Here is a 26,490-nt window from a genome sequence, read left to right on the forward strand (position 1 = left end):
GGTAGAAATGGCACATTGTAACTGAATTTAATATATTTGTATTTTCTAGCTTTTATTTGTCTTCTTTAGCTCTTGTCCAACTGTCTTTTACCATATCAGCTGAGAAATCTTCTCTAACACATCTTACTTTTAAATGTTATATCTAATTACTAAAGGATTTGTTAGAGGCCCAGTCCTGACTAACACATCTGGTTATAGTAATCCACTGACAGGTCGACAGTTCGGTTTTGCTTGTGCCTTCATTTCCTCTCATGCTCTCTCAGTTGTTGTATTCCTCCTCATGTTCTCTTCCCTGTTCTGAGTGGCATTAATTAGTTCATTTTCTCCCTTTAAGTGCCTGGCTGCCGTGGCTTGACAGCCCATAATGTAGAAATGATAATGACCTTTGCTCAACCAGATGGTGCTCTGTGTTACTTCTCCCAATTAATCACATATGTAGCATATGCAATTTAATTCCCATTTTAATAATTTTAAGGATATTGGAATTGTGAGTCGGAGAAATCTGCAGTTTCTGAATGAAAATGTTGAAGATTTTGAAGTAACATTTGCTGCATTTCCTCTAAGGCGATTGAGACAGCCCTAGATTGCCTGAAGAGTGCCAACACTGAGCCATACTACAGACGACAGGCCTGGGAGGTCATTAAGTGTTTCCTGGTGGCCATGACAAGTCTGGATGACAACAAGCACTCGCTCTACCAGCTTCTGTCTCATCCCAAGTGAGTAAACATTCTTGCTTTGATTTGACTGGAGCATACACTTTAATATTGTTGCCACATGGCACCTGGGTACCATTCCTGATGTAATAAATTATTTGCTCTATTATAGATGTGTTGGAGTTTATACCAAAGAAAAATCATTGACACTACCTAAGGAAGTGTTTACATTCACTTAGTTTTATCTAGAATAAATGAGTTGACAAACGGTGCTGTATCTGCTACACTGGTTTTCCACTTAGGTGATTAATCAGAGTCTGGCTGTGTATGTACTCGAAAGTGTAATTTTATCACTTACCTTTTTCTACCTTCACTTGGCACAAGTTGACCTTGCCATCTACTTCACCTTTCCTGTCTGCCCTCTCCCACTCACACGAGGTTTTTATGTACATTACCTCCACCGCCTCCAACTGTCTTGCTACCTGCTGACATGTCCCACTTTCTCTTTCCTCCTTGATGTCTTCACCCCACACTGCTTCATCAATTCCCTCTCAAGGGCAGGCATTGCTAATTACACATTTGCAGACACACCCTCTGGCAGGCTCTGCTGCAAGGCGGAAACCCATATATGAACAGACAAACAGGAAAGAAGGTTGTTGTCGGGTGGGTTAGTCACATTACCATCATTGATCCCCGGGCAGGGGCTAATTGACTTTCCCCTGTCTGTTTATTCTACACCAGGCCCCTTACACTCTCCTGTCATTATGCACTAACACACATATGCCCACAAATACGTCTTTGTGCACATGGGGGTAATGAAGTGTGTCAGTTACGATCACGGGGGCTGTGCCATCGCCTCTTCAGTCGTCTCGATTTGCATTGTCTTTTCTCTCACTTGAAAGATTTTCTCTCTTTTTCTCCCCCTCCCTTCATCATCATTCAAACATCTCTCTTTGCCTCAGTGTTTGTTCAATCTAAGTATAGGGCTTTGGAGTTGACGTCACGCCGCAATGCATTGTGGGAGCGCAGCTCCATTTTCGGGGTCTACGAATCAAAACAAACACACTGTGTTGGAACAACGACGACAAGAAACATGCTTAAAAGCAGCTCAAAAGAAAACGGACGGTATAGAGACCGATTGCGTCCAGAGGTGAAGCAGCGGTACTTGGAAAAAAAATAGAGTGCATCGCAAATCTGGACCCATATGAAATACGGCAGTGGAGTAAAGACCCAGACGACTTACCGCCACTGTCCTACCCCGATATCTTCACGTATCTTGTTTGTGGAGTAAGCGCTTACACAGCGAACCAGTTTCGTAATTACAAGTCACTGGAGGCGCACATCCAATTTACAAATGGCTGGGCGCAAGATTTGGCTATTTTCAAGCCGCCAAACTCTGAGTACGTCGTCAAAGTAAGTCAGCTGGAGTGCATCGAGTGAAATAGCCATTTTCCACCCCCCACCATAATTAATGTTACACATTTATCATTGAACTGCTAAAATATCGTTATCATATTATATGCCCATAATTGTAAAGTACATGCAAATTAACACATTGATAATCGGGTAAATTATTAACGCCAATTTGTGTCCTTCCTGTCTCATTTCATTTATTGTCTTTACATCAACCAATCAAGTCACTCCATTCTATGTTTGATCGCAATTTCTATAACTTCCGAGACCACCAACGATGATATTATTCAGCTATAAAGTGTGATGTGAACATATTTAGAACTTACCGGAATGAAAATGTCTTGAGCACACCAGCTGATATATCTGGAGACGTAACAGAACTTGATATCAGCTCGTCTCACGGCTTCTATCCAGGCTAGACGCCTTCGTTTGGTAATATCCGATACATGAGCTCCTTCATGTTGCTTCCAGGTTGGGAAAGCATAAAAAGACAATCGAAACTTATTCCCGTGCCGGTCGTAAGATCGAACATTGCAGCCGACCACACAGCAAGTACGAACCATGGCTATGCTTTCGCTCCTTACTTAGACCCCCAAAATGGCGGATCGGGCCAAAATCCTTTCCACGCCCACCCCCGTGACATCACGCTCCAAAGCCCTATAGAAGAATGGGAGACCCCCCTCCCCCCCCCCTCTCCCCCACTGCAATTCATGAAATGCCAAATTGGAAGAACGAAGCAGTGATACTGTGGCATGCCCCAGAATGAGTGAAGGGCAATTGATCTGACATTCTGTAGACCATGCTCGCTGCCATTTTCTCACCCCTCTTCCCTCCCACAGCATCATACGCTCCTTCTCCCTCGTTCTCCAAAGAGCAGTTTTTTTAAATGGCAATAATAAAATGAGACGATCCATCAGGTCTGCCCCTGGCATGTGGCATTATAAAACACAAGCTCAAGCATGGAGAAAGCAGCCGCTCAATCACATCATGGCTCAGTTGCCTTCAGCTGCATTAAATAACAAAAATACCAACAGGGACAAAAAGAATTCAGAAGGAACAGAAAGGAGACAGAAAATTTAAGAACAGATATTGATATATACATTTAAATGTTGTGTGAATGCATATTACATTGCTTTTGGGCTTTTTGAAAAAATTTGCATGCCACTGCCACAATATGTCATCCTTTTTAATCTGTAGACATCCCATTCATTGTTTGGTTTTCTCCTTCATTAGCTTTACTGAGAAGTGGATCCCCAGTGTCATCATTTCTCACCGCTATAAGGCACAAGACACACCTGCCCGCCGAACTTTTGAACAGGCCCTGACTGGAGCATTCATGTCTGCTGTGATAAAAGACCTGAGGCCCAGTGCGCTGCCCTTCGTAGCCAGCCTGATTCGCCATTATACTATGGTTGCTGTGGCTCAGCAGTGTGGTAAGGGACTGGTAATCTTTGTACTATAGATTTAATAGTAGATAATATAGATCTAATATTTAACAGTGTTCACTTTTGCCCTGTGATCAACATTTTATTCTCGGCTGTTCAAAAAAATTAGTTCATTTCCGGTTTCCTGTGATACATATGCTTGTAATTGACGTTTAAAATCTACACATACTTTATCGTAAAGTTGTAGCATTCTTATGTTTGACATGAAACATGAACCTTTCCTCTTGTCCTACTCTTTCAACCCAGGCCCTTTCCTGCTGCCGTGCTACCAGCTGGGCAGCCAGCCAAGCACAGCTATGTTCCACAGCGAGGAGAATGGCTCACAGGGCATGGATCCACTTGTTCTGATTGACGCCATAGCTATCTGCATGGCCTACGAGGAGAAGGAGCTGTGTAAGATCGGGGAAGTCGCCCTGGCCGTAATCTTTGACGTGGCCAGCATCATCCTTGGGTCTAAGGAGAGGGTACGTTACTAAGAGGAGGGCATTATATGGTTCACTTATTTAGCAGTCTAACAAAAGCATGAATTGTTTTTCTGCAAATTTGTGGTAAACTAACCCAGCTAAGACTTCATTCTGTCATCCTCGTAAAAATGAATACTCTGCCAAATTGATTACTCTCATTTTCATATTGAAATTTGAACTCTATATCCAACTAGCCTCTGATCAAATTCAATTCATTTTTTAGCATCTTGCAATAATGACTCTGTGTTACGTGTATAGTTTTTAAATGGGAATCGCCCTTAATTACCCTGGCTTCTACATCCCCAGGCATGCCAGCTGCCCCTCTTCTCCTACATAGTGGAGCGTCTGTGTGCCTGCTGCTATGAACAAGCTTGGTATGCCAAGCTTGGTGGTGTTGTGTCAATCAAGTTCCTTATGGAGAGACTGCCTCTGATTTGGGTGCTACAAAACCAGCTCACCTTTCTCAAAGCACTGCTGTTTGTCATGATGGACCTTACAGGAGAGGTGAGAGCAATTGATTACAACTTGTTATGCATTTATTTTATTTATTAAATAACTGTGGTTGCAAAGATTTACCTGGTTGTGCTTTTTTGTAAGCCCTGTATACTGTATAACGTGTCATGTCTTTTTTCTTCCTGTTCAGGCATTTGTATTTATTAAGTTACTGATTTTTCTTTTTTCCCCTGTTTTTTTTAAAAAAAAATTTATTTTTTTATTTTATTTTTTTATCCACAGGTGTCAAATGGAGCAGTAGCCATGGCGAAGACCACCCTGGAGCAGTTGCTGGTGCGCTGTGCCACTCCACTGAAAGATGAAGAAAAGACAGAGGAGTTGCTAGCTGCACAGGACAAGTCTTTTCACATGGTCACCCATGACTTGGTCCGAGAGGTCACCTCCCCCAACTCGACTGTTAGAAAGCAGGCAATGCACTCCCTGCAGGTGCTAGCCCAGGTCACTGGCAAGAGTGTTACTGTGATCATGGAACCACACAAAGAGGTAAAAGTCTTAACAGTTTTCTCTAAACCTTAAATTCGGATTAATACTTTGCTGCTGTTGCTTCTTAAATGCAATGCATTCATGAATAGAAGGACCTCCAATAAAAAGCTGCAGTATTACTTTCTGTCAGCAGCAGGTGTACACATGGCCAATTTTTTATCTCTATCTAAAGATGAGTGTTGAAATATAAATGTAATGACAACACAAGGGCCTTTTTCATGGGTTTGTCTTTTCTTTAGGTTTTGCAAGATATGGTTCCTCCCAAGAAACACCTGCTGCGTCACCAGCCTGCCAATGCCCAAATCGGCCTGATGGAGGGTAACACTTTCTGCACTACTCTGCAGCCCCGCCTCTTTACAATGGACCTTAATGTCATGGAACACAAGGTCTTCTACACAGAGGTGAGTCATTAGCATAGAGCATTTTGACTTTCTTAATTGTGAACTGCACAGTAATGCAACTGTTAGGACTTTAACCTTGAAAGAAACAATATTGTGGGTTCAAACTTGCTGCTTGGCTTTGGCTCATCTGTTTTAAGTATTTATCCTTTTACACGGTGCATATAAGCTTGATCTAATTTAATGGATCACTGACCTGTTCACCTCTGCTCTTTATGTCATATTTATGCTTTTTCCACTATCCAGCTGTTGAACCTATGTGAGGCAGAGGATGCTGCTTTGATGAAGCTGCCCTGTTACAAGAGCCTTCCCTCTTTGGTTCCCCTCCGTATAGCAGCCCTCAGTAAGTAGGCCCCATTCTGCATTGTTTGTTAGTGTACCAGGGATGGTTACTCTTCTTTTGTGTTCGTGTGCATGTGTGAGTGTGCGTGTCAGATTTAAACCTTCTTAAAATCCCTGTCTAAATCAGTACTGTAGACCACATCTTAAGACTATTATTATAGTCTATTCATGCAAGTGTAGAGTGTCATTAATATTCTTTATCCTCATTAGATGCCCTGGCAGCCTGTAACTACTTGCCACAGTCCAGAGAGAAGATCATTGCTGCCTTGTTCAAAGCCCTCAACTCCACCAACAATGAGCTACAGGAGGCGGGTGAGGGATGCATGAGGAAGGTCAGTGTTACATCATTTCATGTTAATTTTTTCACCTCAATTAAATTTCCTTTTTTGTAGTAGTTTTAGATATATAAAAAAATGCTTTTCTAAGAGATGAATAACTTTTTATGTTCTCAATATTGCTGTTAGAAATCATGATGCCAGGTTCATGTTGTTAATTTACAGTATCACAATGTGGTGCAAATTTTCAGCAAGGCTAAATGTCTCCTACTTTTAGTTGTGTTTTTCTGCTTGTGAGACCGTCTTTATTTAACTTCTTCTATTTAGAGCTCTTTATCCTGGCAACTGCTTTGTTTTTGAATTGTTTGGAATTAATTTCAAGACTTTATCGATTACTGAGAAAGCTTGTATCTGTGTTACAGCACCTAATTTAACTGCAGTTACCTTGGAGCCACAACAGAGCTTAGACTTGACGCCGTAACCTTTTAAAATATGCATTAATCTGTTTGGTTAAACTATGAGGTGATCTACCCACGAACTGATAATTAAATGTAGTCACAATCGTTTATTTGATTTCAGAGTCAGGTTTTCTGCACCTTTGAAATGGCCTTCTACCGTGTCACTTTTTCCTCTTTCACCTCTTTATTTTTCTGTTTGTATATTATCTTGTTTTCCATTCTTCTCATTTCTTGCTTTACACATAGTTTTTTATTTGTAAGGTCTTTGTTAATTCTCTCCTCATATCATTTCCGCACCCACTTCCATCTTTATGTGGACCTCCGTCAGCTTTATCACACTGTCCCTGAACCAGCTCTGGATACTTCATTAAAGTATCCATGCCATCTTAGCCTCTATCTATTTACTCCAAGCTCTTTGTCCCCTCTCCTATCAATTTATGTGTCCTTATTATTTTATTTATTTATTTTTTCTGCCACCATCACTCCTTTTCACTATCCTGTGATATTTTTTTTTCCTTGCCATTTTCTGTTCTCTCCCTTCTTTCATCTCTGCCCTGCTAGCACTAATGAGCGTTGCCATGGCCAGATCGATACAGGATGGAGTGTTTGTTCTCAACGCTGAGAGGAAAATGAATGTGGCTGCCATGCATCATTCCCTCCCGTGTGTGTGAGGGTGTGTGGGTGTGCGTCATCAGTGTTTGGTTGGCATGTGTGCTCGTTTACAGCTCAACATGCTGTCATTTGAGTGGCCTTATTACTTTAATGGAGACACAAGGGGTAGTGACCAGTTCACGGGGCTAGAAAACCTGAAAAGTCTCATGATTAGGGGGAAAAATATAGAGGTGAAATTAAAATCACTGTGTCCAAAACTTTAGTAAACATCACCACACAAATCTGAATAATATTTGAGTGTTGTATACGTGTTATATTATTAATCAAGGCAAACAAACCACTCGTCACTTTGTCTTGTTGCTGAACATTTCTACTTTGTCCATTCTCCTCTTGTAGTTTTTGGAAGGTGCCACGATTGAGGTTGATCAGATCCACACTCACATGCGCCCATTACTGATGATGCTGGGTGATTACCGCAGCCTGACTCTCAATGTGGTGAACCGCCTGACCTCTGTCACACGACTTTTCCCCAACTCCTTCAATGACAAATTCTGTGACCAGATGATGGTGAGAAACTTACGTCGAATTCTGTGTTAAAACTGGCAGGTTAATACTAAGGCATCAGCTTTTATTTATTCAAAGACTAGTTTTTGATTTTATTTTAGTTAACTAAAAATTTTTGGCACTTAGTTTTTAGTTTAGTTTTAGTCAGCTATCAAAACCTTACTTAAACACAGGCATCTTATTTCTTTTTCTTTCTCAGCAACACCTGCGGAAGTGGATGGAGGTAGTTGTAATAACACACAAAGGAGGCCAGCGGAGCGATGGCAGCGTAAGTAAACTCATTTCAGATCTGCCCACGTGTAAAACTGCAAAAATACCACAGATGGGAATCTTTGTACAGTCTTGACATGTATTTGTCTTCTTTTCTTTTGTATGTCTTATTTTAAAATCCTGCTTCAGTGTAGTACAAAAGCATTCACGGCCACTAGGACCATGTTGATACGGTCGTCTGCTGGCGCCATATTTGTTCAGGTCATCTGTTATGTCCAAAGCAAATACCATTACCAATAGGGAATGAGAAATTGCCCCTTGTTTTCAGAAAGCCTTAGTCACATGCAGTGCCCCTTCTCTGTGTGGCCTCCTCCCAGATGAGTTGTGAGTGTCCATATTACAATCAATGATTAATTAGGCACCAGGCAGGCTGTGGTTGGCCTCGTACTCTGTCTCCTCATTATCTCCCCGCAGATAACCTTGTAAAAGGCAGCGAGAAGAGGTGACAGAAAGATTGGCCAAAACACCTGCCTTTTTTTCTTTGCTCCCTACTCTGTGTGACTTCATCCTAACCCATCTGAAAGTGTTCTGTTTTAATTAGATGCAAATTGGCCTTTTGTCTTTCATGCCCTCCAAATTTTGGTCTTTGTGCCCGTTGACAGCAGACCTGGAAGTGAAAGCAGAACCAGGGTCAGGGAGTCAATTATGATAAAGGAAAAAGAAAAGTGTGGGAGGAGGAATAGAGCAGGGACGAAGAGGATGGTGTGAAGATGTGTGGGTTTTGACGGGGTGTAGTAACGAGGAAGAGTTTTTGTGACAGATAAAAAACAAAACTTACCACAGTGCATGCATGAAATATGATTATTTCTTTTCGCCCTCACTCTCTAGACTTTGTTTCAGTTACTTAAGTATTTATTCCATTGATTCTGTGTTACCCAACTAAAATTAAAAAAAATATATATATATACACAGTATATTAAAGTTATCTTGGAATTTAAAAATGATGGGCTTGTCCATGTGTATCAGGCAACATATATAAGTATGTCGTCGATAAGCCAAAAAAATCATTCGATCAGTATGTTAGCTGACCTCTATTTCCAATGTGGCCCTTGCCTTTTTATTCACCGGAGGCTAAGAAAAGTTTTTCCTGCGGTCACTTGTAAAGGTTGCGATAATCTGCCCCTCCATTATCATCCCATCTTATCAGCTCACCTTCCATATTGAACAAAGACAGACAACAGATAGCCTCACAAAAAAAGCACACATGCTGTTCTGCTGACTCTGATCATTGTCTCCCATTCTGGCACAGCCTGCGTTGGAAGGTGTTGAGGTGAGATGCGACCCGGTGTTGCGCCCTCTGTTGGTAACTCTTTGTCAGTGATTGAAATTTGGTCTGATCCAGTGTCGTGCTGGTGAATTGAGCCAATGTCATGGTAGTGGTGGAGTTGCCCTGTATTTATGTGTCCATGTGTCTGTTGTCATCTCGAGAATTGTTACCATCATCTCAGCTTCACTCTAACTCTAATTTTGAGTGTCTAGAAATGTTGAATTCTGCTCTTTTATTCCCTTCTGGCATCTTGGAAGCGCAAAAGTCATAGGATTTATAAAATAACCATGTTGCTCCTTTTATTTGTTTTTACTCTGTCTAATCCAAAAGCTGGTGTGTGTGGTACTCTGCACCTTTCCTGTGGGAAGTTAACACCCTATTAATTACGAATTGCACTTTCAGTCATTTGACTGAGGTTCATCCTCGTCTTTCCACAGTGGCTGTTGATCAAGACTGTCTGTCAGGAATGATGTTTGTGTGCAGCTCATCTGTCCAAGAATTTCATCCACTCCTTTGTTCCCTTTGTTGTATGTCTTTGAATCTTCCTGTAGGAGATGAAGATCTGTTCAGCCATCATTAACCTTTTCCACCTGATCCCAGCGGCACCGCAGACTCTAGTCAAACCTCTACTAGAGGTGGTCATGAAGACTGAGAGGGCCATGCTCATAGAGGTAGGAAACCAATTGCATTATGTAGATGGAGTTGTAGGTAATATCTAACAGTGGTGTAAAACTGCATCGGGCAGGCAGTGAAAGCAGTTGGATGATTAGCAAATAGATCGCTCCCAAACAGTTCAAAAAGAGGGCGGTTTTAGTTGTTTCTTCCATTAACAAAGTATCTATCATTAAGGATTTAGACATAATAATAATGGATTAGATTTATACAGCGCTTTTCAAGGCACCCAAAGCACTTTACAATGACACTATTCATTCACTCTCACATTCACACACTGGTGGAGGCAGCTACGGTTGTAGCCACAGCTGCCCTGGGGCAGACTGACAGAAGCGCGGCTGCCATATCACGCCATCGGCCCCTCTGGCCAACACCAGTAGGCGGTAGGGTAAAGTGTCTTGCCCAAGGACACAACGACCAGGACAGAGAGCCCAGGGATCGAACCGGCAACCTTCCGGTTACAGATGCGCTTCCCAACCCCCTGAGCCACATGTCAGAAATTAGACATGCTTTTCTGGTTATTCCGGTTATGTTTAAGAGGGTGAATGGGGCCAGAAAGTAAGTGTTGGGTCTTATTTAATAAATACAATAAAAGAGGGAAAGAAATGCTTTATATGTGATTTAGAGGATGCAGGATTAAATGTTATAATCAAAATCTTCACAAGGAAGTGATGGAGTCCATATTTACTGTGAAGTAATTCTCATCCCTTCTTCTTCAGGCTGTTTCCTTTGCTTATGTTCCTTCAGTTTCCTCATTATTTTGTCTCGCACTAGGCTGGCAGCCCGTTCAGGGAGCCTTTGATCAAGTTCCTGACGCGTCACCCATCTCAGACAGTGGAGCTTTTCATGATGGAGGCTACACTCAACGACCCCCAGTGGAGCCGCATGTTCATGGTCAGACAATAGGAGCTCTAAGTAGCCGTCCCCTCAGTCTTTTCATTGACACATTTGCCATTAAAAATGTATTTTGCTTCTTTGTTGCATTTGCAATGGGCTGTATTCGGAAATGTATTGAGTGTTTCGAGCCTCAGTGGTCCTATTAACACAGAATTGAGATGGATTGCTCCAGTAAAATTTCCTAATTTTCTTCATCGTTCAGTATGACAAGTCTGTATATCTGCTATGCACTGTTGGTGATTGAATGGGGTGGACCTTGTAGTCTATTGTTATAGTATACATTTTCTTTTGTGTTATAGTTACAGTAGGTGTTTTTGTTCACATGCAGAGTTTTTTGAAACACAAGGATGCCAAGCCATTACGAGACGTGTTGGCCTCTAATCCCAACCGCTTCGTCCCCCTGCTTGTTTCTGCTGGCACTGCAGCAACTGTTCGACCTGGATCTCCCTCTACTGCCACAGCCAGACTAGACCTGCAGTTTCAAGCTATTAAGGTATGCAGAATTCAGTCTGTTCTTTAAGGTGGACTCACATTCACACAGTTGTTATACTCAGGGATGTCTCGGCAGTTTTTGATCCAAATCTATATACAGCTTAACTCATATTTCTGTTATTTATCCTTAACTAATTTAACCTCGTTCATCTTCACATCTGTTCAGATTATTAGCATCATAGTGAAGAATGATGAGGGCTGGCTTGCAGGGCAGCACTCCCTGGTCAGCCAGCTGAGGCGAGTCTGGGTCAGCGAGGCCTTCCAGGAAAGACATCGCAAAGACAACATGGCAGCCACTAACTGGAAGGAGCCAAAGCTGCTGGCCTATTGCTTGCTAAGCTACTGCAAGTAAGTAGATTTGCTGAAATTGTAATGAAAATGAAATGTTGCAGTTTTCATAGATGTTGCACACTGAATTTGCCTGTTGATATGAAATGTTGTCAGTGGACTGATGTGAAACCCCAAAAACAGCAACCAGGCAGTGCTAATGAGCTTTGTTGAAGACTTAGTGACCATTAGAGTGTTAGTTGATAGTTTCAGTAGTGTGAGCACTACAGGTTAATAATGCACATTTTTAAAGTTACTGCATTTTCCAACTTTACTCAAGTGACATTCCAATCACAAATGACCTTCTGACCCTTTCCTTTCTGTGTGAGCACTGAGAAAGTGCTAGCACACTTGGTGCACTAGGCATTTAGCAGATGTTTATTTCAGACCTTGCAATTAACCCCCAAACACTTCAGCCAGTAATTTTAGCTTAGTGTAATGAGTTCAGTCAACCTTCCTTTGACAAACAAAGTTCTGCTTAGAAAAAAATATATATAAAAGTGGCTAATTAACAGTGCGTTGGTTTCTAAGGTTATTTGAAAGTTGTGTTTTATAGTGTCCCCGTTGTTAACGTTAGCCACATCTCTTTGTGTCTGTGCACTGAACTTATCCACTCTCTCTCTTAATAGGCGTAACTACTCTGAGATTGAGCTGCTGTTCCAGCTGCTGAGGGCCTTTACGGGTCGCTTCCTGTGCAACATGACCTTCCTGAAGGAGTATATGGAGGAGGAAATTCCCAAGAATTACTCCATTCCTCAGAAACGTGCCCTGTTCTTCCGTTTCGTTGAGTTTAATGATCCCCACTTCAACGATGAGCTTAAAGCAAAGGTATGTATACATCCAATCAGACGAAAAACGTTAGTTTATAAGTACAGGCTGCAGATATTTACCCTCTTTTGAAATTGACATTGAAGTGATGCCTGGAGGTAGAATACAGTTTTGCGTATGACATGCTGAAAAAGCAGTGTAGCCTAAACTGATCCAATAGCGCGATCAGTAAATGTATAACATGACAACAAGCACTATACTGTTGGTATACTGTTTGTAGTTAAAGTATCTGACTGGTTGTCTACTCTTTTATGATGACACGAGCAGCATCCACAAGGCCAGATGTAGTAACTCACATTAGCGATGATGGTGCACTTAAATATGCTTTCAGGTCAGCACTTCTGTCTCTATAATCAGCACGACGCACAGTATCCCAACCTCTGCCTACGCTTCCTTACAACATATTGTGCGTCAGGGGGATAAATGCCTATAACCCATTTAACAAAAAAAAAAAAAAAAAAAAAAGGAAAAAGAAAAAGTGAAATATTTTGCAAATAAGTCCATTCCTCTATTTAACTGAAAATCATGCAAAGACAGCATATCTGATTTTAAAATTGGTACTATGTTATTATTAAATATAAGCTTATTTTGGAATTTTATGTATTCATCGTTACACACATGTAAGACAATAAGTGATTAATCAACTGAAATTCATTGGATATTTGTTTGAATGGTGTAGTTTAATTCAATTAAGACTATTTAAAACAGTCATCCCTCCACCTCTGACCAGAGATCTCATACTATTTGCACATTTTAAATACATTTGTTGACCAAACATCATATTAATCCTGTGAAAGACTGACCCATCCAGATGTATCCACCCCATGCTGAAGTAAAACAGGCTGCAGCTCCCCTTTGGCCTGGTGTAGAATAGGCACTCGAATGATGGATGGAAGGTGCTTTGGCAGTGTGTGTTGAGGGATTATTATGATGGTAGATATGTAATACCATTCCTGTCAGATACTTTAACATCTGTGACCCATACTGACCACGGCTGAATAGCACACACTGATTATGTGTGGGCACGCATCCAGAATGAACGATATCGAGCCATAATGCAAATATTTTGCTGCATGTTATGTGTCATGTTTTGGTTTTATTGCTTCATGATGCAGTGTCTGCACAAGCAATCATGGACTTTATTTTGTTTTATGTAGTGGAGTTCTTCAGGTTTGCATGTCCACAAAAGCTGGATTTTGCAAAACAAGATGTTTCAATTTAAAACGGGACTCTAAGGACATCTTGTTGTCATTGATGCAGCAATTTTAATACTATAAAGCAGCCTTATTAAAAATAAAACAAAACACATTTGATAAATATGATCCTTTTAAAAAACTCATTGAAAATAACACTAAATTTATGTTCTGGGCTTTTTTTCATTGTAGAGAGAGAGATTTAATAATATCATATTCATCATAAGCTCCCCATCTCCACGGCTCGATTACTTTCCTTCTCAACTATTGGACATGCAGCATTTAGGGACCTGATCTGTGTGACTTTTATAGTTAGTGTTTTGTACCAGAAGTTCTTTGATAGAGTGGGGAAGGTCATTTTGTCTGGTTCTAGGACCTCAGAGGCTCACAGATGAATGCTTCTGTAGTCTCTACCTGACCTGCTGCTGCTGCTGCAAGCATTACAGTCATTCAGGCTGCATTTTAATTAAGCTCCCTCTCCCGCATGCAGGCATCGGCACAAACACACACCCACACCCACAAACACATATTTCGAACAGCTGTAATGGCACATAACCTGGCACAGAGAAGCAACAGCACTGCTGTTAAGTACAAACGGGTCAGTGGGGAAGGCCTGTCCTGGCACACAATAGCACATACCCAAATGGTTGTGTGGTAGGCACACAAAACTGTAGACTCACAGGCACACCATGCCATGTGCACACACACCACTAAAATCCAAGGACAAACAGTGTTTCTGGTGCTGCTCACTGCACCTGTCCCTTTTGCTTGTATTCAGTTTGCATTCCTTGAGCTGCATACGGGCTCTGAAAATGAGAGGCAGAATAAAGGCAGAGGAGAGAGAGTTCAGCCAGCTCATTTCTCTGTATTTTTCTTTTTGGGTGGAAATGCTGCATTAGAATTTTCAGCAAGGTTTACTCTCTTAGCTAGCAGAGCTTCAGCACCCCACCATGCTCAGCCCCCCCCCCCCAGCAAAATGTTGCTCCTATTGTTGTTTTTCCGCCTTAATTGTCCTCCGCTGGTGTGCAGCAGATGCTGGCTGTGCAGATGAGGCAGAGACCCAGACTGACAGGCGTGATGTGTTTCTGTGCGAATATGTTTGTGTTGATTGGTGTACGAGTAGTGAGCATGAGAATGAGCGTGGGTGTTGCCTCCATTGACATTTAAATAATTGCCTGTAGCATTTATCATAGGAAAGTGTGTGAGTCTGTGCGCTTGCAGTTTCTCGGGAAATCTGGGAGTTAGAAATTCAGGTTCGTATAGAACATCAGAAAGGTCCAGGAGAGTATTTCAAACAGAGGAGTGTCTAGAGAGAGAGAAGGAGAGAGACAGCAGAATGGGACAGCAGCAATGAATCATCTACGGTAGTGCAGGCTGACCCCGAGCTGCTGGTACTGCTGCTGTGTTCCTTCTTTTTGTTTTATCCAAACACTTCTTATAGAAAACCATTTTTGTGCTGCTCTTCTATTCAAAGGCGTTTCATTATTTGCAGAATCCATCTCCAGTCGACGAGCAAACAAACAAATATATGAAATTTATGATGTGCCGTGCATCTGTTTTGCTTTCTGCTGCTTCTTTGTTCCAACATGAGAAAGAGTGTAGTAGAACATTTTTTTACAATATGTACGATTAATCCCTTCCCCGAGTAGAGACATTAAACAGTAAGCACGTGTGCAAGTTTTTAATACCTGTACCCTGTCTGGCACAATAATCTAAACAGCGATGAGGAAGATTAAGGATTCTTGACAGTTACATCATTTAGATGAAGGAAGACGATTGTTAAAAATTAATTTGATTTTTCACATTCAAAATATTGTTCTTGAGCAACTCTATTACTAACATACATTGTCTTTTAGTTAACATAATTATTATTCAAACAAATAATCAAACCATTGTAAGTGAATCACGTTATTGAAGCCGAGTTCTTAACTTCATCTACTCTCCTTGGTTATGTGCACTCAAAGGGAGACTGCATCTCTTTATCTAGTCATGTGTAAAATGAATGTACTGTTTACATCTAGTAGTGATTGTCGTCATCACACATTCATTGTGGCTTCGAGCCATTCATTTTTTTCTGGTTTATATAAAGACATTAAAAGACCCCCCTTCAACCACCCACCACTCACCACCCCAGTTATCACAGCTCCCCTTAATTGAGCTCAGAGAGGAAATCTATGGGCACTGCAACTAGGGCTGCTCGATTATGGCAAAAATGATAATCACGATTATTTTCACTGAAATTGAGATCACGATTATTTGACGATATTTATTTAACCCTTTAAGACCTACTATAGAACCAAGTCCACCAGAGCTTATATTATTTTTTTTTTACATGCTGTAGTGCCATTTGTGGGAGCATTTCAAGTTGCTATACATCAATACAACTGTTATAGCCCATATTTTAATAATATGTATGCATTAAGTCCATAGTAATTACATAAATTGCAAAAAAGTGCAATAAACTACAAAAAAAATTGAAAATCGCTTTTGTTTTGTTTACATATATTTCTACTTGGAGAAATTTAAGAGGTTTATCCCTCAAAACTTTAAATACAATAAAGTTGCAAAAAATAGTTTCCCACCACAGGAAATTTATTTTGAGTGTCTTCGTAGTTTTATTTTGGAGATACAGCAATTTTTATATACTGCAGGAAAAACAAAAAACAATCCTATGATGCAAATTTGCAAAGAAAACAGCAGGTGCATCATTTCACTGTGGGAAGTGTTACGAACAGCTGATAGGAACGGCGAAGCGTGTTTCTGGAATATTATGTTTTTGTTCCTGCAAGCGCTTTTTATGCAATTTTTGCAAAGCTATATGTGGAACGAAACCGTGACCGAGGACAAGCTGATGGCATCAGATGTAAGTACAACTCCTCCGGTTTCATATGCAAAACAAATTATTGCGCTAGCTTACACGGTTCAGGTTCTACAGGGATTTAAAAATAGTTAAGCAAAACGGAGCGTGCTGCTCTGACCGGCTTTAAAGGGTTAACAATGACTTTAAAAAATAATATAAAATAGTGTGCAACACCACTGAAGTTTTTTTTTTTTAAACTCTCTTTTCAACCAACGGCAGTCACTCTCCAAATAACTTCTGCTTAGCTTTCCGAGCTTCCCTCGGGTCCTCTTAATCAGCGGTCTCCAACCTTTTTTGCGCCACGGACCGGTTTATGCCCGACAATATTTTCACGAACCGGCCTTTAAGGTGTCGCGGATAAATTAGGGAGGGGCTAATAATCGGCTCAGTCATTTTTAATGATCGTTGAAAGCCCAGATCGTAATCGTGATTAAAATTAGATTAATTGAGCAGCCCTAACTGCAACACACACACACACACACGCGCACACACACACACACACACTTGTTATATGTGAATTGAAAATGAAATTTAAGATAATTAAGACACCTGCAGAATGTGATCTAGGCCACTCGCCCAGAACTCCTGCAGGAGCACATCATCAGTGGCATTACAAAATGATGCTGTTATCGTACAATGATTGATATCAGAGAAGCTTAGAATTAATAGGAATAGATGACACTGAAAAACAGAGTAATGCTCAGTGTGTGTTCAGCGTGTGAGAAAGAGAGCGAATATTGTGCTAATGGAGGAGATGGAACATATGCTACCACAGCTCATTCTCCACTGAGCGATGCCCTGTCCTCCCAGTGATGGATTGAATAGGGGTGTTCATTAATAGATAGCAGCTTCTTTAATAAATGCAGTCGTTAGCTGTATAGTGGTTGGGTTAGTCGGATTTTACAAACTAATCAAGCCCTCATTCACATTCCCTGTTAAGATACTCTAAATCTTATTGACTTTTGTTTTTGCTTTAAATGCTTGTAGATTAATTAAGGAAATACATTGTTTCTTTAGTTTTGCCTCAGAGAGGAAATTGTTTTCTTTTTGCTCTTTAAATTATTTATTGCAATCATTTGGTGCCACATTTGACATTGCTGTGGTCAAATGTGTCTTTTTTCTCTCTCTCTCTGTACAATCCAGTTGTTTTTATTATTTATTTTTTGCTGTTATTATCAGTCCGGAAAGTATTCTCTTCTTGTTCCTACCCCTTTCTGTGTAATCACTTATGTATTTGCCACTGAGGGCTGATTGTGTGCAGGGTTTTCTTTAATGTAGGTTTGAAAAGGGTACACTAGGTGATTTCACTGATTAGTTTCTCCTTTCTTGAAAGTGTGCTATCGGTGGAATCATCCATTGTAATCTCTCTTGAAAGGGTCAAAGCTGTAAACTCCACTTTTCTTCTTTAATAGGTGCTGCAGCACATCTTGAATCCAGCCTTCCTGTATAGCTTTGAGAAGGGAGAAGGTGAGCAGCTGCTCGGACCGCCCAACCCTGAAGGAGACAACCCTGAAAGCATTACCAGTGTCTTCATCACCAAGGTACACATGCTATCTCTATCTGTCTAAATCCATAAAATACATGGATTTATTATCTTGTTATTCATATTTTTCCTCTTCTTACTGTTCTTACCATTTTCTTCTCACAGTCAGCAGACAACCCTTGCTGTCTGTTTATTCCATGACTCTTTGTGTTCCTGTTTCTGATTTCATTACCTGCTGCATTTCCTCTCATAATGTCCTATCAGCCCAACATCTCTCCTTTCTGAGTCATCATCAGCTACATCCTATTTAGTCATCTTCTTCTCTCATGGCCTTACACTTTAATTACTGTCATTTCATCTCTTTCTTCTTCCTTTTTTTCCCTACATGTCTTTGATTTTTCTTTCTTCCTCCCAGAAGCTCCTCTCTGTTTGTTATCACGTTTGATTCATCAGACTATAATTTCTGGTGTAAATGTCACATTGTGACCATGCTAAAGGTCGGCATGTTTGTTTGTACTGTGGCAGATCTCATCACTGACTAACACCAATCCTAATGGCTGCTAATAGCTCCTCTACAGTCTGGATAAAACTGATTTCCTACCTCACCTCCCTGTCTCCCTATGTACTGTGCTGTCTTCTGTACATTCTCTTTGGGGAATTGGTATTTGGGTGGTTTGAGTGATGCAAGGTTTTCAGTATATGTAAAATTAGATTGTGTTGTTGTAAAGTGTCATTCAGAATCAATGAACTGTGTTACACTCTAGAAATTTAAGTACAGATTATTCAATAGAGTGAGTTTCGGCTTATTGTTTATCTACATATGAGGAGACTTATTGATCTCTAACTGGAGTTGTTAAGAATTAGCATAACAGGGCTAAAGTATTTTTTGTGAGAAGTTTTAGTAGTGTTAATACAACATCCCACCAAGTCAAGCTCCTGAAAATGTTCTGTGCCAATTCTGCTATAGATTGCAAAAACGGTATAATTTTCCTGTATTGCCCAGCAATTTTTAATGGCACTTCTTTCCTATCCCTCTCCAAGGTTCTGGACCCGGAGAAGCAGGCTGACCTGCTGGACTCTCTGCGAATCTGCCTACTGCAGTTCTCCACCCTGCTAGTGGAGCACGCTCCCCACCATATTCATGACAACAACAAGTCACGCAACAGCAAGCTGCGTCGTCTTATGACTTTTGCCTGGCCGTGCCTTCTGCCTAAAGCCTGCGTTGATCCTGCCTGTAAATACAGTGGTCACTTACTGCTGGCCCACATCATCGCAAAGTTTGCCATTCACAAGAAGATTGTCCTGCAGGTGAGAGCTAATAAATGTTTCAATGCCGAAAAGGGACACAACAGAAAAATGACAAAAGATGGATTTGAAAATGGAACATAGCAGATGAATTCACAGTAGAAAACGGCGTACACTTAGAAAGGTACCTTTGCTTTCTGAGTCACACTTATGAAGAAAATGCTGTGTAGTTGTGAAGTCAGAGGAACTATTTTGGGTGCCCCTGGTTCACTAAAGCCTCTTTCAGCCATGCACTTCCATTAATCTGTCGGCCTCTGAATGTGTCAGCTTCATGGCCAAATGAGCACCTCAATGGTTTTTCTGTAAAAGTTTCAGACGACGGTCCTACTATGTCAGATTTAGTAATATTTACATATCACTTTCAGTGCTGCAGGAGCTTGAACTGCATGCAGTCACATTAAAGAGCAAGCCTGCAGAAGATTATGATGTACTGATGTAAGAAAGAACTAAGAAAGAAATCCGTTCATCGGCAGACTTCTGAGATCCTGTGCAGGCTTGTGGCTGACATGGACAGAGATTTTAATCAAAGGCTGTCTTCGTCTAGAGGTAGAGGGAATATAAAGGACTGGGTTAGCAAAGAGGCAAGGGAGTAAGAAGTGCAGGAACAGGCCATGCAGATGGCAGTCTTGAGTGCTGTGAGTGCCATCTGCATGGCCTGATCTTCTTTTGTTTTTCGAGTTAGATATCCAGCATTATGTTACTTAATGTATTGCCTGCTTTCATGCATCTAACAGATGAGCGTGAAAAGGCAATATTATTATTCATAAGTTGTGCGTCTTGTTTTATGTTGAGTTTTTGAAATATCACTTCTTAGTAGAGCTGGGCGATATGAGATTTTTTCATATCACGATATGTTTTTTTCATTTCAGGCGATAACGATATCTATCACGATATAAGCCAAATAACTATATTTGTAAGATTTAAATGTGCCGTTGCTCACAAGTAAAATGTGAAATAATCAGCAGCTTGTTTTTATTTAAATATTTATTTCCCATAATAAGTTCAACAGGGTAGATGTACTTAAGGAACATGAGACTTTTTTTCAGATAAATAAAGGCAAATATTGCAAACTACACAAAAGGCAGCCACTAAAGCGTTTAAGTTTCAAAATAGAACAAACGAAACAGACTAAATTGTCAATTCCACTTAGAAACAAAATATTAATTCTAAAAATAAATCTTAGTTTGTTTTACAGAAGAACAGACAAAACTGACTAACTTTTGTCAATATCAAATAAACTGAGAACTAAAAGGAAATTCTCAATCTCTCCTTGTTGTATAGCTGAGCTTTTCAAACAGTTTTAACAGTTACTTTAGTCTGACAAAAGCCGAATGACGAATTAGCGCTTCCAGTCAGAGACTGAGGCTACGTCCACACGTACACGGGTATTTTTGAAAACGGAGATTTTCCGTTTTCGTTTTAAAAAAATAATCCCGTCCACACATAAAGGCAGAAATGAAGGAAAACGCTGCTATGAACATGCCAAAGCAGCAGGTGGAGCTAGATTCCTAACCGTGCAGAAATGTTGGCCAATCAGAAGTCTAGAAGCCTCGGTGGGAAAAAGTAAACAAAGCTGGGGCATAGAAGCAGAACAGAGTCGTATGTGTGGACGGACAGTAACTGTGTGTATATGTAAGCATTTAAACACTGCAGAGAGTAGAATTAACAGTAACAGTATTGTAGAAATTCATTTCACCGAAACAATAACGTGGCGCACAGTGTGACGCATGCACCAGTTTATTGTATTTCCAGACTTTCTTTCGGCACAATTTACAGTGCACGCTACTCTGTTTTTTGTCAGACTTGAAATAGCCGAAATACCTTCACACTACGGAACTTCTATGGCTCTTCCGTTCAACAATCTCTCCGGCATTGGAACCATCATCTGTTTTCTCTTCGGTCACGCTCGGTTGATTTTTCTAGTCGGCACACTCATTTCCTCCATTACGCGCTGGCTCCATTACCCGCTGGCTGCTTCCCAAACAAACACACGTGCGGCTTGGCACTTGTGCTGTAGGTAACAAGTCACGCGACGTGACGCTGCGGCTGTGATTGGTTCGGCTCTGCGCTACTTAATTTGGATTGGCTGACCTTTTTTTTTTTTTTTTTTTTTTTTTAAGAGGACAAGAGCGGCGAGGTCTATCGCGATAGCTTAATTTCTCTATCGAGTAAAAGTTATATCGCGATACATATCGTTATCGTTCTATCGCCCAGCTCTACTTCTTAGATTACCCCACTTTTAAATTTTGTATCTTGTGTTGATGGGTTTAGCAGTTGTGGAGCCAGCTTAACAACTCAAGTGATGAAGCATTTGCATTTATGCCTGTCATCAGCTTCTTTCATTTTTTTCCCAACTCTGTAAGGAAGGTGTGTGTGTGCGTGTGTGTGCGTGTGTGTGCGTGTGTGTGCGTGTGTGTGTGTGGTTTGTGTGCTTTTTCTATCTTCTCTAAATGTGTAGGCAGGAAAACAGCACTTTTAAGGGACAGTAAATTTTAGCCAAGTATATGGTATGTTGGTAAATTAGACATGCGATCTCTGCTCTGTACAGGTCTTCCACAGCCTGTTGAAAGCCCACACAATGGAGGCCCGGGCCATAGTCCGCCAGGCTATGGCCATCTTGACTCCGGCAGTGCCTGCACGCATGGAGGACGGCCACCAGATGTTGACGCACTGGACTCGCAAAATCATTGTGGAGGAGGGGCATACTGTACCACAGCTGGTTCACATACTGCATCTCATTGTGCAACACTTCAGGGTGAGTAGATTTAAAAAAGAAAAAAAAAAGCACACACATTAATGCAACTTAGGCAGCAGCAGACTTCCATATGTCAGACCACTACTACCAAAAGTATTGAGTCCCCATGATATCCTCCTGGGATGGATGGAGCTCTTCCTTCTGTCATTTAAATTATTTATGACAGATTTGTTATACCACTTAATAATAGCAAAAGTAATATGCTTCTGAGGATGACAGTAAAATATCAGCGTTTTCTGTTTTACGATTTCTTGTGTTTCGAGGTGAGCTGCCACCACACATACTGAGATGTTAAGTGCCACTCAAGTGCACACATAGACATCCATTTAGTGTCTCTGCCGGCTCTCCTCTCAGCATGCTCACTGCAGGGAACCACGTGGGGGGAGACTGTTGAGACGCTAATTTTACTGATTATCTAAGTGCTCTGAATTACATGACACATCTTTCCTAATGGGAAAGGAGCATACTCATTAAAATGTAGATGATCTTATGCAGACCAATTAAAAATGTTTATGATTTTTTGTTAATTTCAGTTTTATATTGGTTGTAGCCAGATCATTTGTACTTTGCTCTGTTATCAAGTCAAAAGCTGGACTCTCATGTCTAATTATGTCAACCGCCTGGTGTCCACAGTTGACTTAATGCAGATACAGCATTAAACACACCCTTCACAGCAGTGATCAGTAGAGTCAAAGAGCAGCTCATGTGGACTCGTCATCAACAAAAGCAAATGATCATCGAGCTTGCTTTTCGCTTTCCTCCATAAACTTGAAAGACACTTGTGCCCTCTCGCTTCTTCAGCTGATGTTCACCGCCTCACCAGTCAAAGAGCGACAGTCTTTTAGCAGAAGACTGACATTTCCCTCAGCTTCCCTCTCTATCTCACTGACAGGCCGCTCTCACTGGGCCAGATGACTAATCTAATGTAATCACATCAGCATAATTACACTGGGGAGGAGATAATGACAGACAGATGAGAGACTTTGTGCATGTGCGTTTGATAAAGAAATGGAGAGATTGTGTGCGTGTTTGTCTGTGTGCACATGTGATGGACAGGGCTTAGCCACTCTGTCATTAAGGGGCTGTGAAGTCCTGCTCTATCGACTATAATTACCCTCAAAGTGAGAAGCTTTAATATTCTTTGACACTGACAAAAGCCCTCAGATAGACATCTCATCTCTAGCTCCTTTGTCTGCATGTGTGTTTGAGAGTCCCAGTTCAGTTTTCGGAAGCTAAGTGACTCTTGAGCGTGACACTTGAGTTGGGCTAAGTGTGTGTCATCATGTCCTTGAGACTAAGTAAGAATTTGATGTCAGAGTTTGCCTATTCTGACTAAAAGTTTCAAAGTGATTGAACACCCCATTTAACTTTGCATGTGTTATCACTCTAAAATCTAAACTGGTAGGTCTGGAGTACATAAAAACAAACTTTTCCTGTACATGTGTGGACTTGCCTTTATTTTTGTCCACCTCCCATATATTAGTGCATTGTGCATAGACTAGGGGTGTCAAACGTACGCTGTCCACATTCGGCAAAACAACAAAAAAAGAAAAAGAAAGGAAGGGAAAAAAACAAAAAACTAATCTGTACAGTCTGGGCAATGAGCTACCAGGAGCTCATTTTATTTCTGTCATTTTATTTCTTACAAATTAAGTTCAAAGAGTTGCGCTGACAGATTACTTTCTTTGCCGCAGCAGGTTTTCTTCATCATATAGAAAAACAGTTAAATATGTAACTTCTTTATACTAATAGAAAAGGAGGCTTCACTGGTACAGCCCGTTTTTAACATCAAAGTGGGCTGTATGTGACCCGCCATGTAAAAGGAGTTTGACACCCTGGTTTACACTAGATGTTTTGCAGCAGATGGAGCTAGCACAAGGATAAGCTTCCTGGGAGTCGTTCTGTGTGATTCTAGTAGAAGCGCAGGAACAAGATGCTGCAGCAAATGACATATGTAGGCCATTGTTTGGTTGCTTCTTCTGTTGCTAATGCAGTGGAAGAAGGCCTCGTACAATACTGTGCAGAAGTCTTGAGGCATTCGTCCTTGCTTCTATTTTTTTGCTTCCAAGGAGCCGGATTTTCCTGTTTCTTTTTTAAGTGGGCTTGAGCAGTAGTTCTCCAGGCTTTCTGAAGGTTTTTTCTTTCAACGTTGGCTGCCTTTCTGTTTGTTTGTTTTTTAAGTTAAAGCCTCTTAACACTGACCTGTGAATATTCAAGCATACAAAAGGCACCTAACTCAACTTTTTAATTAAATCTAAGCAAAGTATCAAACATAACACAATATGACAAGATATTCAGAATTTTTTGAGGAACGTTTTTTTGGACTCACATTTTTGGGCTGCAAGTACGACAGAGAACTGTTTTTGTATGAGTAATGGGGGTTTTTTTGGTCTCGCAGAGTTTAAGTGGTTCCACTTCATGCAAAACAAGCTTGTTTTTTTTAAAACCCGTAATCTTGTCATCCACACTAGTTTTCCACTCTTCCAGACTTCATCTGGTTTTTACAGAGTAAAGGTTCAAGTTGTGAGAGATACAGATGAAAGGAACACACGCCCCAAGCCACAGTGCAATTTATACTGACGTTTAAATTCGTCTGGTTAGCCTTAGGGGCTATTGTAGTCACTTTTTGTGCCTCTTTTAAACTGTACCATTGGTGCTATCTGTCTGTGGTGCTTTGTGGAAGAAAAAATGCGCCAGTCCCTCCTGACAGCTTCTGTATATAATATTAAACATAAGCTTTTGTGACACTCTATCTTTTAATCATACAGTTAGGTCCATAGGTTATTCAACAGTAACACAAATTTAGCTCTTTAAAGAGTGTGGAGTGACTGTTTATAACATTGTCTGCAATTTCTAAACTGTTGAAGGGATTTAACAGATGCACTGCATTAAGTCACCACTTCAATCACATGGTAATTGCAGGATTTCAAATGTATTGTGGTGAAATAATGGCTTATGAGGCTTTTTGGACTTAAGGGCGACTTAAGTAATTGTTTTCTAACAGTTACAAAATAATTAGAATTTAAAAAAAAAACCCACATACACCAAAAAACCAAAACCAATACAAACCTGTGTTTTGCATAATCTGGAGTGCTCTGATGTCAAAGTGGATGATGTCAATTGAATATTAGCAGAACAAGGGATATGAAAATATTGCTTGTTTATAGTACTTCAGCATTATGATACTTTTTCAAAGTTATACCTGGTGCTCCCCCCCCAGGTGTATTACCCTGTCCGACACCACCTGGTGCAGCACATGATCAGTGCAATGCAGCGTTTGGGCTTCACTCCAAGTGTGACTATAGAGCAAAGGAAGCTGGCTGTGGACCTGGCTGAGGTGGTCATCAAGTGGGAGTTGCAGAGGATCAAAGACCAGCAGGTAAACCACATTATTTTTACTGACTTCTGTTGATGTCAGGAGTACCAGTTTGGGATGGTCGTCTAGGATGTTGACATACAGAGTCACCAAATTATGTTTCTCACTTCTCACAAAAATCTTTTTCCTTCAGACTGAAGACGCTCATTAAGTCACAAAATAAACCTTATTCATCATAGCAGTTAAAGCGTTTCTTGAGCCGTGTACCATAAATGCTCATTACTTATGTTGCTATATGAGCTAGTGACAAACTTCAGCTTTATTGCATTATACAGAAAGAGACATACTGTGGTTATATTGTGTTAACAATTGGATTTGTCTCCTCCTTTCTTGTGTGTACCTTTCTTTGGCACAACAGCCAGAATCTGAGGCTGAGGTAGGTCCTGGTGGTGAAGGGACCAGTGGGGCTGCTGTGAAAAGAGGCCTGTCTCTAGAATCCGCCGGGGCTGGACAGGACGTCAAGAGATTCCGTACAGCAACTGGAGCGGCCTCCACGGTGAGCTCAGTTAGTAATTAGTCAGATGCCAGACGAATGTGGCTGTGACTGATGGGCCCTCGTGCCCCAGACAGAATGTCTTACCTTGAGAGTTCTCACTTGATATCCCTGTGTTACTTGCTTCTCTAAGGGTGTTTGTTGTGCAGTTTGAAAGCTACTAATAAGACAGCCAGTTTTACTTTTTTGTCTCCACAGTCATTTATTGAATGAGTCTGAGGGGGAAAAATTGCTAACAGGATTGACAGCAGAGTTGTTGCTGTTATCCAGCTTGTCTTACAGCAGTATGGCAGCGTCACATATACTTCATCATATCCCTCTGTGGTCTTTTGTTTTGAGGTCTTTTGGGATACCTTTGTTGTAAAATCGCCTGTTCAAAATTTTAATCAAATTTGTTAATTTGCACTAATGCCAATCTTTCTAAAGGCAGTTTATACTTAGATTAAAGACTCTGAAATTGCCTCGTGATGTGCCTGACACATCTGGAGTTCTGCCACAATCAGCTTAATGTCTGCATGTCGTAGATTAGAGGGCATAATTGGGCAGTAACTACACGTTTTAAAGAAAGCTTGTTTTATGTATTAAAGTGTTCATAATGAATTCCAAAATGTAAATGTCCTTTAAAGTATGTCGATTTACAGATCACAGATTT

At 40.8% G+C, this 26,490-nt stretch overlaps 1 protein-coding gene across 2 annotated transcripts in view; it reads left to right on the forward strand.

Annotated features, from left to right (window-relative positions):
* The window catches only part of trrap (transformation/transcription domain-associated protein), an 83,896-nt gene that overhangs the window by 12,770 nt on the left and 44,636 nt on the right, over positions 1-26,490 (forward strand). Inside the window, exons 22-42 of one of the 2 annotated variants that reach the window (XM_026179009.2) lie at positions 565-716; positions 3,300-3,499; positions 3,758-3,975; positions 4,282-4,479; positions 4,711-4,971; positions 5,211-5,372; positions 5,616-5,712; positions 5,922-6,043; positions 7,453-7,623; positions 7,820-7,888; positions 9,140-9,160; positions 9,709-9,828; positions 10,604-10,723; positions 11,055-11,219; positions 11,385-11,566; positions 12,175-12,373; positions 17,839-17,967; positions 18,951-19,217; positions 21,763-21,969; positions 25,190-25,348; positions 25,704-25,841. In XM_026179009.2, coding sequence (XP_026034794.1) covers positions 565-716; positions 3,300-3,499; positions 3,758-3,975; positions 4,282-4,479; positions 4,711-4,971; positions 5,211-5,372; positions 5,616-5,712; positions 5,922-6,043; positions 7,453-7,623; positions 7,820-7,888; positions 9,140-9,160; positions 9,709-9,828; positions 10,604-10,723; positions 11,055-11,219; positions 11,385-11,566; positions 12,175-12,373; positions 17,839-17,967; positions 18,951-19,217; positions 21,763-21,969; positions 25,190-25,348; positions 25,704-25,841 — 3,357 coding nt within the window. The remainder of the gene's footprint in view (positions 1-564; positions 717-3,299; positions 3,500-3,757; positions 3,976-4,281; positions 4,480-4,710; positions 4,972-5,210; positions 5,373-5,615; positions 5,713-5,921; positions 6,044-7,452; positions 7,624-7,819; positions 7,889-9,139; positions 9,161-9,708; positions 9,829-10,603; positions 10,724-11,054; positions 11,220-11,384; positions 11,567-12,174; positions 12,374-17,838; positions 17,968-18,950; positions 19,218-21,762; positions 21,970-25,189; positions 25,349-25,703; positions 25,842-26,490) is intronic. The other variant, XM_026179011.2, reaches the window with a different exon arrangement.

The sequence above is a fragment of the Astatotilapia calliptera genome, chromosome 8 (assembly GCF_964374335.1).
Source record: "Astatotilapia calliptera chromosome 8, fAstCal68.1, whole genome shotgun sequence".
NCBI lineage: Eukaryota > Metazoa > Chordata > Actinopteri > Cichliformes > Cichlidae > Astatotilapia > Astatotilapia calliptera.